Source organism: Schistocerca gregaria, chromosome 4 (genome assembly GCF_023897955.1).
Source record: "Schistocerca gregaria isolate iqSchGreg1 chromosome 4, iqSchGreg1.2, whole genome shotgun sequence".
Lineage (NCBI taxonomy): Eukaryota > Metazoa > Arthropoda > Insecta > Orthoptera > Acrididae > Schistocerca > Schistocerca gregaria.
Window position 1 is genome coordinate 312,851,186 of NC_064923.1, and position 13,673 is coordinate 312,864,858.

The following is a 13,673-nucleotide window of genomic DNA, read 5'->3' on the forward strand; positions in this document are numbered from 1 at the left end:
CACTCCTGCCTCTCCTCTATCATGTCACAGTCTGTTCTACGATTAAATTACTCTGCTGAACGGGAAAATGGAACCTCTATTATAATACAGATTCAGTTTACCGATACTGAGGAACGTTACGTCTTGGATATGAATAAGAAACCAGAAGCTCAAAATGATTTATTTAGTAACATAGACAATTGGTTCAATTAGAGGGAATTAAGCTGTATTTACAACTGACTTGCAATTACCTGTAGTTTTAATCGAGTCTGATTAATTATTTATTTCCGACAATTTTTCCCATTTACACTGTGAGAAATAGGATTTGTGCGGAGAGAGCAATATTCCCTTTGAATACCATTTGTAATAACCGTGCTGGCAAACACCACACCGTAATTTATTACTTATTTGTAGGGGCATTTGATTTCATTTGTGTGATTTTATTGATGAGCTACACAATACTTCAGGTACAGCCTTCGATGGATGTTATGCACGAGGAAGTGACGTAAATCGTCATACGCATTTAATTCAGAGATTCGATTACGCAAATCAAGAATTCTCTTTAAGGTGCAGTGAGACCTACCTGGCTGTCAGGAGATTTTGTAATAAAAACATTGAGAGTCTTCTGTATTGATCCTGCAATCTTTGCTTATAAGAAGAGCAATCGGCTGGGGGAGGGAGCCGATGCTGCGGAAGTGCCGTCCTATTCACATCAGTGGTGCTCGTACTGGGACTGTGAACGGTGGAGGGAAGGAAGGAGCTCAGAAGTGTAACAGTCTACGATTTTGGCCGTTTTTCGTCATGGATTCGGATACTCAAGGATCGAAGTCACTGACATGGCAGTACACTGTGGACTCCATTCTCAAGTACGACGTGCGATTTCTGAGTGTATGTGGTCTTTGGCCACTACAAGGCTCGCGATTGTTTCGCATCTTTACTGTCACCATCATCACGCTATGCTTGGGTCACATTTGCGAAGCTGGCATCAACCTCTGCACTTTACGAGGTGAACTAGAAGACTACACACTGGCTCTGTCCAACGTGTCTGTGATCATCGTCGGCGTACTTAAGGTGGCGATCTTCCTCCGTGACGAGGGCAGCTTGTGTCGGCTGGTGCGCTGGTTGGATGCGCTGGTCAAGCGACAGACGGAGTACGTGCGGGGCCAGCCGTGTCGCGAAGCGATCTTCAGGGAAGCTCGACAGCGTGCCAGTCGCATCTCAAAAGGTCTGGACGCGTACAACGTCTCCCTGCTCTTCGTATGGATTCTTGCACCACTGCTTGCGTCCCCTGGCGACAAGAGACTACCCCTCCAGCAACTCCCAACGGCGAATACGACCGCCTTCCCACTGTACGAGTTGTCCTACGCCTTACAGGGTATCTCTCTGACGTTCATCGCTTTAATCAACGTGCATATGGACTGCTTTTTTACAGTAGTTATGATTCACATCGCAGCTCAGCTAAAAATTATGGCCTCACGCATTGCTGATCTACATCTGACCCGAAATGGCGGTGGAAACTCATTGACAGAGTCAAAATTGGGAAAGAATAGTTTGGTAATGGAAGACCTGTACAAGAAGTTATGCCTCTGCATCCATACTCACCAGGATATCACAAGGTACATAAATATCAAGAAGATATCATTCAAACCATTTACATTTAAGGTAATTCATGACAATATGTTCCAGGACCAGGACGACAGTACGAATTTCTTGTCTTTGAGAGCAAGTCGCCTTAACCAACAGACTATCTGAAGTCGTCTCCTGGACTCGTTCAAATTCTCGCTGTCTTCGACGATTCCCTCTTACATTCCGAAGTCTTACGTGCATGGAGTCTCCCATGTTGGGAGTAGCACCAACCCAGGGAACAGTAGCAGATGACTTGTCTATTAATCTAGAACCAGGGATACTCCATGTACGTGAATGACAAACGATAATTGCTTCACATTCCCCATTCATCGCAGTAGCACACTGGACGAGGTGACGCAGTGGTAAAATACTGGACTCGCACTTGGGAGGACGGCGCTTCAGTTCTCCATCGGACGATCTGGATTTAGGTTTTCCATGGCTAAACCACTTAACGAAAATGCCGTGATTGTTGCTTCTCCATCTTCCCGTTTCATTCCCAGACCGAAGTTGTGCTCTGTCTGCAGTGATATCGCCGTCGAGAGGATGCTATAAAGTAACATAAGAATTGTGCCAGGAATAGGACTTCTCATGCTTGCCGCGATCGCTCCTTATAAGCAGGAATTCCAAGTTGAAATTCTGGTCCGCAAACAAATTTTTCACGTTTAATTCGGATGTATATCACCATGGATACTGCGACAAGTTACTACATTTACAAAATTCTTATTACAAAACAGTTCTTGCTAGTAATTAATGCACCATTCAGATAAAGATCCTTCTATCTACCGAAGTGACTAACGCACGATTGTGTGATTGCGCAGGATGACGTCCTGGGAGAGGAATATTTTTTTCATAAGCTGTAATGGGTTGGCAAGGACTAAAGTAATGTTCCCCATGATCAGAATTGATATAGATATTACGGGCTCAGTTTCAATACTTCACACATTGCCTCAAGCAGATAGAGCACGTCACACTCTTCACTGTGATAGGTCCGAAAGATGGAGCAGAGAGGTCGGCTGTTCTTTCGTTCTAACTTCGCGGAGCAGACTGCATACCAGATCGGGTTCACGTTCCTGTTATACTCTCACAACTAGGCGTTGGAACGGATTGTTCCTGTCCATAAATCACGTGAAATCGTAATAATAATAGCATCTACCAACAAGAAGCCGGTCCAGTAACGACTCTGAAGGTAGTGAGATATGGCATTATTTAGGTATTAGTTGCTTTGTGTAATTTTGAGAATCTATGGAAAACTTAAATGAAGATCCAGGCCCATAATTGTAAATGATATTCTATCTGAATAAGATTACACAGTTTTAAACCGAGAAATCTTAAATACTGTTCCTGAAAAAGGAATAGCTCATTGACAGCACAATATCATTCCATGATGAATATGAATGATCTGAGTGTTCAGTGAATCTATACCCTTTTGACACTATATCAGAGAGATATGCCAGTTGCTTCGTGGCCATACAGCCTCCCGATTTAAGCCCACTGGTCTCGCCGGCCGCTGTGGTCGAGTGGTTCTAGGCACTTGAGTCTGGAACTGTGCGACTGCTACGGTCGCAGGTTCGAATCCTGCCTCGGGCATGGATGTGCGTGATGTTCTTAGTTTAGTTAGGTTTAAGTAGTTCTAAGTCCTAGGTGACTGATGACCTCCGATGTTAAGTCCCATTGTGCTCAGAGCCATTTGAACCCGTTGGTCTCCTATACACGGGAACGCACAGTTCGTTGTGCATTCGACCTCGGTTGCTGAAGAGCCAAATGTCCTCTGCGGATTGTGCTAGCTTGTCGGACGTTTCACGCTATACCGGGCTGTGTGTGTCATGTAGTATGGCGAAGAGCGAGGACTGCATCTACATCTACATCTACATGATAACTGTGCAATTCACTCTTAAATGTTTGGCAGAACTACTTTCAGACTATTTCTCGATCGTTTCAGTCTCGAAGTGTGCATGTGAAAAATGATTTCCTAAATCTTTCCGCCACAGATCAAAATGTTCAAATGTGTGTGAAATCTTATGAGACTTACTAAGGTCATCAGTCCCTAAGCTTACACACTACTTAACCTACATTATCCTAAGGACAAACATAGACACCCATGGACGAGGAAGGACTCGAACCTCCGCCAAGACCAGCCGCACAGTCCATGACTGCAGCGCCTTTGACCGCGGCTCCGTCACAGATCGGTCTTACTTTATTACAATGGTAGTTTTCCCCTATGCAGGTCAGAGCCAAAAAAATTATTTTGCCGCCAAGTTGGTGACTAAAATTCCGTGAAAAAATCTCGCCGCAGCACATAACTCCAGAAATGAAATGATCGCACGGCATTCTTGGCCGGGAGGTCCCAGTCGGGTTCCGCAGCCACGTACAAGTCTTCAAGTCTTACTTCAGTCGACGCCACATTGGGTGACTTGGGGCCGATAATGAGGATGAAAGCACAACACCCAGTCCCAGAGCGGAGAATATCTCCAACGCGTCCGGGAATCAAACCCGGGCCCAGTGCATGGGCGGCAAGCACGTTACCACCCAGCTAAGCACGCGGACATAACTCCAGAGAAAGTTACGAACGCCTCAAGAAAACCTTTGCAAGCCAATTTTTTAGTGCCTTATGAGCCTTTATACTAATTCTGATTTTATCATTTCTACTGTCTCTAGAACTGAATCCAGTTTTTCCTATTTGGTTTGTTGTTTTCCCATTTTTGAGGCTCTCCTCAAACATCCATTTTGAATTTTTTTGATATTTACTGGTATTTCCCGTTTGCATCTCGCATGTTCTGAAGGAGAGGTATCACAGAATGCCTCTGCATAAATGGTTCACGAATAATTGTATAATGATATGTGGCCCTGTTAATGTGAAGAACTATAATAATGAAACTTCCTGCAAGATTAAAAATGTATGCCGAACCGATACTAGAGCTCTGGACCTTTGCCTTTTGCAAGCACGTGCCCAACCGGGAGAGCACTTGCCCGCGAAAGGCAAAGTTCCCGAGTTCGAGTCTCGGTCCGGCACACATCATTCATCTGACAGGAAGTTTCATATCAGCGCATACTCCGCTACAGAGTGAAAATTTCATTCTGGAACTATAATAGTGTTCGAAAGCATGCATCGAAAAACTAAGTAAATCTGTTATCGGTATAAATGCGCCAGGCTGACGACGTTCGGAAAGTTATCCAGTCCACATTTGACCAACACAATGATTCCAACGCATACGCAGCATATGCATTCGCTTTCCACTCAGGAAACCTAAGAAAGACCACAACATTTTGCTTTTCAAACGTCGACCTATTACACGGCAATGTCGATTGTGTTCATTTTCCTGTCTTGACAGTGCAAAACGATCTCACATGTAGCTTCTTATACCGCTATTTCTAATTTTTTTAATGACTTTCTATCACTTTCAAATCTACCTACAAGAGAATACAACAGGTCCTTATATTGCCATACAGTTCCACAACTGAGGTTACTTTTGTAGAATGAAGGCTTTCACGACTGGGTGACATGGCTGTTGATATACTTTCCGGGATGTGAGGTCGTGGTCCAAGAACTTTTTCTGCTCCTTACGTTTCGTCCAGGACTGCGCTGGACTTCCTCAGAGGCGCTGCTCCGCTGAGTCTTGCCGACTGACTGGTCGGGTGTCTGAGAGCGACTTATATATTGTGAGAAAGGGGGGCGTGGTTCAGGTGACACGTGATGAGCAGTGATAATCCATAGCAAAGATAAGGTTGACTATCGATTACCACCTTGTCAAGACAAAAATTGTTAGCAATTTTGTAGAGCCACTATCCATATATCGCTGAGTTTCATAGCCTCCTCTTTCCTATTAAAATTATCGTGATGTTTATAAATTTCAATAGCTTCTCTGTATAGGCGTGGATAGTAATTTAACGTTGTAGATAGAACTTCGGTATCCGAAAACTTCACTTGGTGGTTTCCTGGTTGAAGAGCATGTTCCGCTACAGCTGATTTTTCTATTTTTCCAAGTCGACAAAGACTTTTATGCTCTTTCAGTCGCGTATTTACGCTTCTTTTGGTAGTACCAATATAAACTTTTCCACAGGTACATGGAATTTTATACACACCACATGTCGACAGAGGAGGGCGTTTATCCTTCACAGATCGTAGTACTTCACTTATTTTCTTTGTTGGTTTAAAGACCGGTGTTATGTCATGTTTTCGTAAAATCTTACCGATCCGATCTGTTACTTTTTTAATAAAAGGGAGAACTACTGTATTTTTCTGTCGTTGTGGTTCATTCTTATCTTTTGGTCTTCTTTTCCTTGGACGCAAAATTCTATTTATCTCTTTTTTTGAGTAGCCGTTTTTTTCGAAAGCCTGCTTCGGATGTTTCACTTCAGCATCCAAATGTTCAGGTGTACATATCCGTTGCGCTCGATCGACAAGACTTTTTATGACATACCTTTTTTGTTGTGGATGATGATTAGAATTTTTATGTAAATATCTGTCCGTATGTGTTGCCTTTCGAAAAACTTTATATTCCAAGCTTCTATCAGACCGTCTCATAACTAAGACATCCAAGAAAGATATTCTGTTATCCTTTTCTATTTCCATGGTAAACTGTATTTTTGGGTGAATTTTATTTAAATAATCAAAGAAATCGTCCAAGGCCTTTCTGCCATGGAGCCAAACCACAAATGTGTCATCTACATATCGATACCAACGAGATGGTTTGTTATTAGCTTTTTCTAGAGCTGACTGTTCAAATCTCTCCATGTAAGGTTACTTTTAACAGGATGACGTCCATATGTGGCTGAGAAATGTTCAGCACTGTCAAATACAAAAAAATGGCATACTCAGCTGATTCAGTTCTCAGACTGTTATTAGAAGTGACGCAAATTTAGAATTCCAGCCTTCAAGTTTTGTAGTCACGACGACATAAATTTAGTTAACTAATCGAGAAAGATGTCTTACTGTTTCTTATTGAATCTTTTTGGATATGTGATGCAGAAAGATGAGCCAGAACACCACAACCTCCCCTATACCGTGTGAATCAGTACACATGGAGACCTCGCAGCACGGTCTAAAGAATATTTAAAATTTGACCAGATATATTAAGGAAGATTCGGCCTACTCCGTAACAAGGGAACAGAGAAGGCAAGTAATTTAAGTAACTCTGACGAATGCGGCTTTGACGACACACATTTTACCTTAAACAATACTTTCTATTTTGTTAATAGGAACACTCAACCAACAGAAATCCTGTTGCAAAAAGTCTGACTTGGAAATTCAGTCCGAAGAAGGCGAACGAAAATTAAATAGGCGTTTGAATGGATAAACAGCTCAAAAACACGATTTTCAGTAGTTTCATTTCAGGCTAAACAATTGTTTTACATAAAGTGCGTTAAAGTACAAGCATTCACAGACACAATCGACTGACTTTAGTAAACAGTTGTACCAATGCGGCAGATAGGTCCATAAACAATCAAATGCAGAACTAAGAAACACATTGTGGAAATATTCTGAGAATTTGAGGACCAGGCTCACAGCTGTGTGTATTTTTTTATCTTTACGTGCTTCAAGCAAGTATTAAGCAATCAATAATCATACTGATGAGATCCAGAGGAATGGAACATTTCTGGATTGAAATAAAAAAGAACGATCCGACCGCGTTTTTCTCTGAATTGTGAGCGGAAAATATTTTATGATTATGTTCTTCATGTTTCAAAAAATTTATGTAGCTTCACCAAGAAAAGAGAATCATTTACAGTCTGGCACACTAATGCTCATTAAAGTATTTAATAACTACACCCTCTTTCTGCACTAACCTCTGAAGGGAATTCTGTAACTGTGTATGAAACATTACTTTGATGCACCCACGGGACAGGCTAAAAATTTCATGATGTTGTTCCTTGGCAAACTGAATATTTTTTCTTTTTTCAGGTTCATCGTTCATTTAGAAAAAGTAATGAATCCCATCGCAATGATGCAGCTCGCTCTAGGAGTATTCAATGGCTGCATGCTTATTTTCCCGGCAGCGTACGTAAGTACCACTTGGAAATTCACGTTACCGCTCATTGCAAAACATGATACTCGTAAACTTCGAAGTGCTGTCTAAGATCTAGAAGTGGATAGTATACCTAGAAATATTATAAGGCTTTAAGCAATCTTGTTATGACTATTCTCAGGCGCAGAAATGAAGAAGGCAGAAGCCATCTCAGGAAACGTGTCTACCACAAGTCTCTAAAGTGCGCTCCTATGGGGACATTAATTGGGAAATCTCAATATGAATCCCCGTATTTTTTATTTTTTATTTCTGTCAGGAAACTTAACAATTATCGTGAAGAACAGTGAACAGCAGATCAGTAACTTAATCGCTAGATATTTACATAACGAATTTACAAGATCGTATTCACATGCAATATTAACGTTATATGGGCTAATAATAAGCAGTTTCCAATAAAAAATGTTAGTGCTCGTTGCAGTAATAACTTAAATGTTGTATACGATTAACAAGTAACTCCTTGAGTGCGAGGTCGCAAAAGGTCAAAGATGTTTACGGCATTCGACAGCCCACATGTAGTCTACCATGCAGCCACAATATTGGTTGCTAATGGCAACAGAGGACGGTAATGGAGGTATCAAATCGTGAACACAGCATGTGACAACGAAGCGTAGTTGAACTGCTAAGTCGACGAGTAACTCACAACAGTGCTACAGCGCTACGGGTGTTGATGTAAAGAAGAGCAATGACAACAGTGAACAAACCATAAATTCATTGTATGTACAACAAGATGAGTCAGTGGAAAGTGTTGTGCCGTATACTCTCGACTGTGCAGAAATGTACTTGAGGACTACGATACGTGCTTAACAAATGGTTCAAATGGATCTGAGCACTATAGGACTTAACTTCTAAGGTCATCAGTCCCCAAGAACTTAGAACTACTTAAACCTAACTAACCTAAGGCTATCACACACATTCCTGCGCGAGGCAGGATTCGAACCTGCGACCGTAGCGGTCGCGCCGTTCCAGACTGTAGCGCCTAGAACCGCTCAGCCACCCCGGCCGGCCGTGCTTCACAAGTGAAAGTGATATTGAAAAAGTTGTCGAGTCCTGTAGTTCATCATACTTGTCGGACATAGAGCCGCCTCCAGTGAAACGTGGAAAAACGGCAACCGTTGTCCAAGGAGCGAGCAGTTAACATAATTACGTAAATGGAATATCATCCTGAGCACAGTACAAAAAAATAATAATGATTTATGAACAGAATCCAAGTAAGTCCGCAGTAATTTGACCATTTAGTGCTTAAGAGAAACAACGAATATTCAAGAGAGAACAAGGAGGCGCACTTGATATAAAGAGTGGTGTTTGCGACTTTCAAGAACGCTCGATACAATTTGTACGATGTTCATGATAGTGACCTACGTTTTGCACATCAAATTGAGCACGATTTCCGTCATTTCAAATGAAGCAGTTGATGGTTCACACAGTGCTACAGGATTGGAAGACATAAAACAACGAAATTTCAGGCAAAGCGTCAACTTGATGATACACAGCAAACAGCGGAATCGGCCCGAAAATTTGTAGGTGAGATAAAGAAACTTTTTTCAATTCCAGCCAGTCGAGGTCTGAAGAGGAAATGCGTATGAGCGGAACTCTGAAAATTGGAGACACCAAGAGAGTTGTATCAAGATCAACTAACATCAATGTGCTAACGCATTCGTATACAATTATGTTGACTGTTAATGTGGATCGTAAATTGGCTGGAAAGTTATTTACGGTGCTACGAGAAGTTGGAGGTGCTCTGCTCCATACGATTCTTTCTTGTGTGCGTGATGTGTGATCTTGCAAGGGCAACAGTGGGAAAATGGGGCTAAGCGAACTGTAGTTATGGTATGAATACTGCTTTTGGCCAATAGTTGGTCAAAATAAATTGCTTTTGCTTGATTTCTGGTCTGTATGTAAAGGTCAAAATCCTTTAGCATAAAAGAGTGCCACATTTTAATTCATAACAGCTGGAATCACTGGACAAATCCAGCCTGTGAATGTTTGTTTTTTTGGCGCCCGGAAAACTTATTTTCGCCCTATGTCTAGCTAAGTCCTAAAGGATATCCAGTTTGACGATAAGCTCCACGGCAGATAGTTTCGCATTCGGTTGCATGCCACCACATTCCATCAGTTCTCATCGCCTAGTTACAGTAGTATGATTCTACACGCATTGTTGCATTCTTTAAGAGTGAATACCTAGCTGAACATCCTGCACGTTCAGTAACTCCCGACAAGTTCGCCTTCGATCTTGATGGTGCGAACCTTTGTGGTCATTGCACTGCACCATTTTTCATTCGGCGTTCGTTGTGCAAGTTAACAGTTAGTTCTGAACATTTCTTGAATGCTGACGATGTCCATTTTGTGAAATGTAATACACAGATCCAATAGAAGATTGATCTCTGCAGCTCCCTGCCACTCATTTTCTGTTTGCCCTCCCCAGACACAGTGATCCATTAGCAGCTAATACATATCCACTGTAGAACGAAACACCAGTCCAAGGTTGCAAATTTTACTTTTCTATTCGCTCGATGACTAGTTTCGGGCTGACGATTTGAAAATGGGTCTCGGCCCGACACAAGTGAATAAAAAAATAAAATTTTCAACTTTGGACTGGTTTTTCGTTCTACTGATTAACAGAAATTTCTGACCAACGCTATTCCAGCATGCTGGAAGTTAGTAAATATATTTCCTGTCTTATTTGCTAACAAAAAACTTTCAAATGAGCGTTACTAAAGACTGAACTTGCGACTTCGCACGAAAGGGCTCCCTTGTCAGAGACATTATGAAATAAGTGGTAAGAACGCTAGTTACGGTGTACCATGGCAGCTAAAGCTACGTAGTGGCACATCACAGTTGTTTAACTGCAAGAAAAAGTTTAAGGGTTGTCCAAATTTATGTTTGTGGTCGCAGATCAGAGTACACATGTCGTAGACAAGCATTACCGCACAAAATAATAATTCGACAGTGGTGTAAGTTTAAGTAAATCTTGTAGCGTCGCTTAGAGAATATCGATTATATGGAGAATATAATGCGGTTATGCATTTGAGTCAAAAGAAGTCTTTGACGCTCCATATTTCGCCACTTTCGGTTTTGAGAGAGATGGCCGTAATGTTGTCAGTAAAAGAGTGTCATTACATTGATACTAATGTTAGCGAAGCCAAGAAATAGGACAGGCTGCTCGTCCCAAAGATACGTATGTCTTTCAGAAAGTAAGTTACACATGTCGTCCCACGCTAAGTCCAGAATGGTCCATTGTCAAAACAGAGTGCACGTTCTGTGTTTCCTGCAAAACACAATTCTGCTGCGGTATCGATAACAGGTACAACGCAGTGCAGGAGGGAAATAGCGCGGTAACTGGAAACCTGCTCCAGAGTTGAAGTACGCGGAACAGTACGATTATTTATAGCAAAACCCTGACTTGCACAAAGATGCACTGTTAAATTCTGGTGGTGTATGGACCAAATGCAATGTCACGCCCAGCCGTAGCGAAATGGTGCCAACAATTTGACTGTGGCCACACAGACGTGGATGATGAATCTTACACCATATGATTTCCATCGTGAAAGACATTGTCCTACTATGAGGGAAATTAAACAACGATTTTTGAATAGCTCCGTGATCAAAGAGTGAATTTCTATCGTCAAGGAATAAATTTGCGGCCATTGTTTACCGAAACTTGCTTACAGTGTGGAAAAATTGTGTCGCTTATCTGTGTCACATTGAAGTGTAGTGTAGCTTTCAATAAAAGTTATTTGCCCTATCACAATAATTGTAACTTACTTTTTGAAGTCCCCTTGTAAATATCGATCAAATGTTAGGCGTACGACTTCCCTAGGCAAATGAACTTTAGATGTACAAATCGGTATGAAAACTGTGTAGATTTTCGCAGCAGAGTCGGTTGACATAAAAGATTTCTGAATACGGTATCGCGTCATAATGCAAAAAAACTATACTGGAGAAACCAACGTTTCGGCCAAGGTTACAGTGACCTCCTTCCAGGTCTTCAGGTTAGACCCGGAAGGAGGCAAATGTAAACGTGGCCGAAACACTTGTTTCTCCAGTATAGTTTGTTACATTATGACTCGATATCATATTCAGAAAACGTTTGAAAAGGTATAAGTCACGAAGGTGAGTAGATAGATGAATTTCCCCTGAATTTGCCCCAAATTCTGTGTAATTTATACTCAGATACGTTACGCACCCACACAGGTAAAAACAAGAAAAACACTACGTGTAATTATAGGAGTTATCACAAATTTTATTGAAACCATTTGCGTGGACGTAAGCTAGAAGATGTCAGCACCTTCACAGTCAACAAGACCCAGAGAAAGCGTGAGGAATACTGCTTAAATTTGGAGCGAAGATGATTGAATCTTAATGTCCCGTAAACGCCAATGTCACTAAAATCGAAGCTCTAGCTTAGGTAAGAGAAGCGGAAAGAAGGAAATCGGCTGTCTCCTTTTCAAAGGAACTATTATGGCACTCGCCTTAATCGATTTAAGCAAGTAACGAAAATTTTTAATTTGGTTGGTTATTGGAAGATCAGTCCTCCAGAATACGAATCCAGTGACTTGACCAGCAATCCACATCGCTCAGTCTGTCAGCCAAAGATAGAGCCCACTCTTGAAGTAACTTTAGTTGCTTTCTGGTGTAAATACCTCACTATTTCTTTAACTAAGGGATGAAATATTCAACAGAAATAAAGATATAAAACAATGCGTCGAACAACAATCGGCTGTACCATTCAGTTGAAGCTGAATCAAGACTAGCTTGGCGACTGTGGATCTTGTGGCTCATTCTAAGCAGATATCTGGCAATATATTCGTAGACGCGATGAGCAGTTCTTAGCCAGGCTTGGGGCTCTTCCTAATACTAATCTCTTCTTTCACCAGAGAAACGACTACTCAACGAAAAAAATACCAAGTTTCGACGTCGTTTGGCGTCCACTTAAAAGTGTAGATTCTCCTATAACTAATTGGTTTAGTCAGATCAAAGGTACGAGGAAGACACCTCCACTAGGACCATACCTAATAAAGCATTATGGTGTTCAAATCAGCCTTCAGATTGAAGACAGCTTTGTCTTTTTTTTTCTAATCTCTCACTACTGAAGACAACTGACATTATCATCGCTGACAACACTCTAAAAACAGGTCAGTGTATAATGTGAAACGCAGTCGAAGTATGAAATTATCTAACATTCCATGGATTCAAAAATTTACCACGAAAATCGAGAGCTAGCTCGTCTACATCCCAAATACAGCGGATGGGCAAAACTGTGGAAGCATCAAAAATACAATATATTACCACGCCTAACACTGTGTAAGGAACCCGATACCATTTAAAATGGTTCCAGTGCAAGCTTCTCCGCAAGGTATTCAAGAAAGACCCAATAATATTGAGATCTGGTGACTGTAGTTGTCAGGGAATATGCGACAGTTCATCCATGTGCTCACAAAACGGTTTCTGAAGGATACGGGCCGTATGAACAAAGACCGCATCATCTTAGAACATGGCAGCACCACTGTGTAACAAACATTGTACCACAGGATCAACCAAAATGTTCACATAATCCATGGCAGGAATGCGACCTTGCAGATTAACCATGGGTCCATGGCATATCACGATCTGGCTGCCGAAAATCATGTTTCGTTCCTGGGACGTCTACTTGGGCAGAAGTTGGAAACCGTGTGAAACAAAGCTCTTTCATCTAAACAGATATGTAACTTCCGGAAAACCACCTGAAGGTCAACCTGAAAATGTTCTAAATCCTGTTCATGGAACAATAAATAATCATTCAAAAAAAGTGACTGGTCGCAGTTTCATGCCTTTAAATTCAATAAACAGTCATGACGTCCTTCCATTGCTTGATAGTACAGGTTTTATGGCTTCGGCACCACGTTTTCCTGGTGCGTACTTTCCAATCGTTCATGAGTGGTTTTGAAATTCCAGCTCACCATGCAAATCGCTGCTTGCGGAGCTCCCTTCATGTTGTTTTGGTGCTGACATGGTTCGCGAGTGCATTCAGTTTTGCAGTGACTTTAGCATCTAACATTCACTTATTTT

At 41.6% G+C, this 13,673-nt stretch overlaps 1 protein-coding gene across 1 annotated transcript in view; it reads left to right on the top strand.

Moving 5' to 3' along the window:
- The first annotated feature begins 675 nt into the window (after positions 1-675).
- The window catches only part of LOC126267972 (odorant receptor 43a-like), a 62,557-nt gene continuing 49,559 nt past the window's right edge, over positions 676-13,673 (top strand). The window contains exons 1-2 of the mRNA XM_049973320.1: positions 676-1,595; positions 7,505-7,604. Of these exons, the coding sequence (XP_049829277.1) occupies positions 781-1,595; positions 7,505-7,604 (915 nt within the window). The 5' untranslated portion in view covers positions 676-780. The remainder of the gene's footprint in view (positions 1,596-7,504; positions 7,605-13,673) is intronic.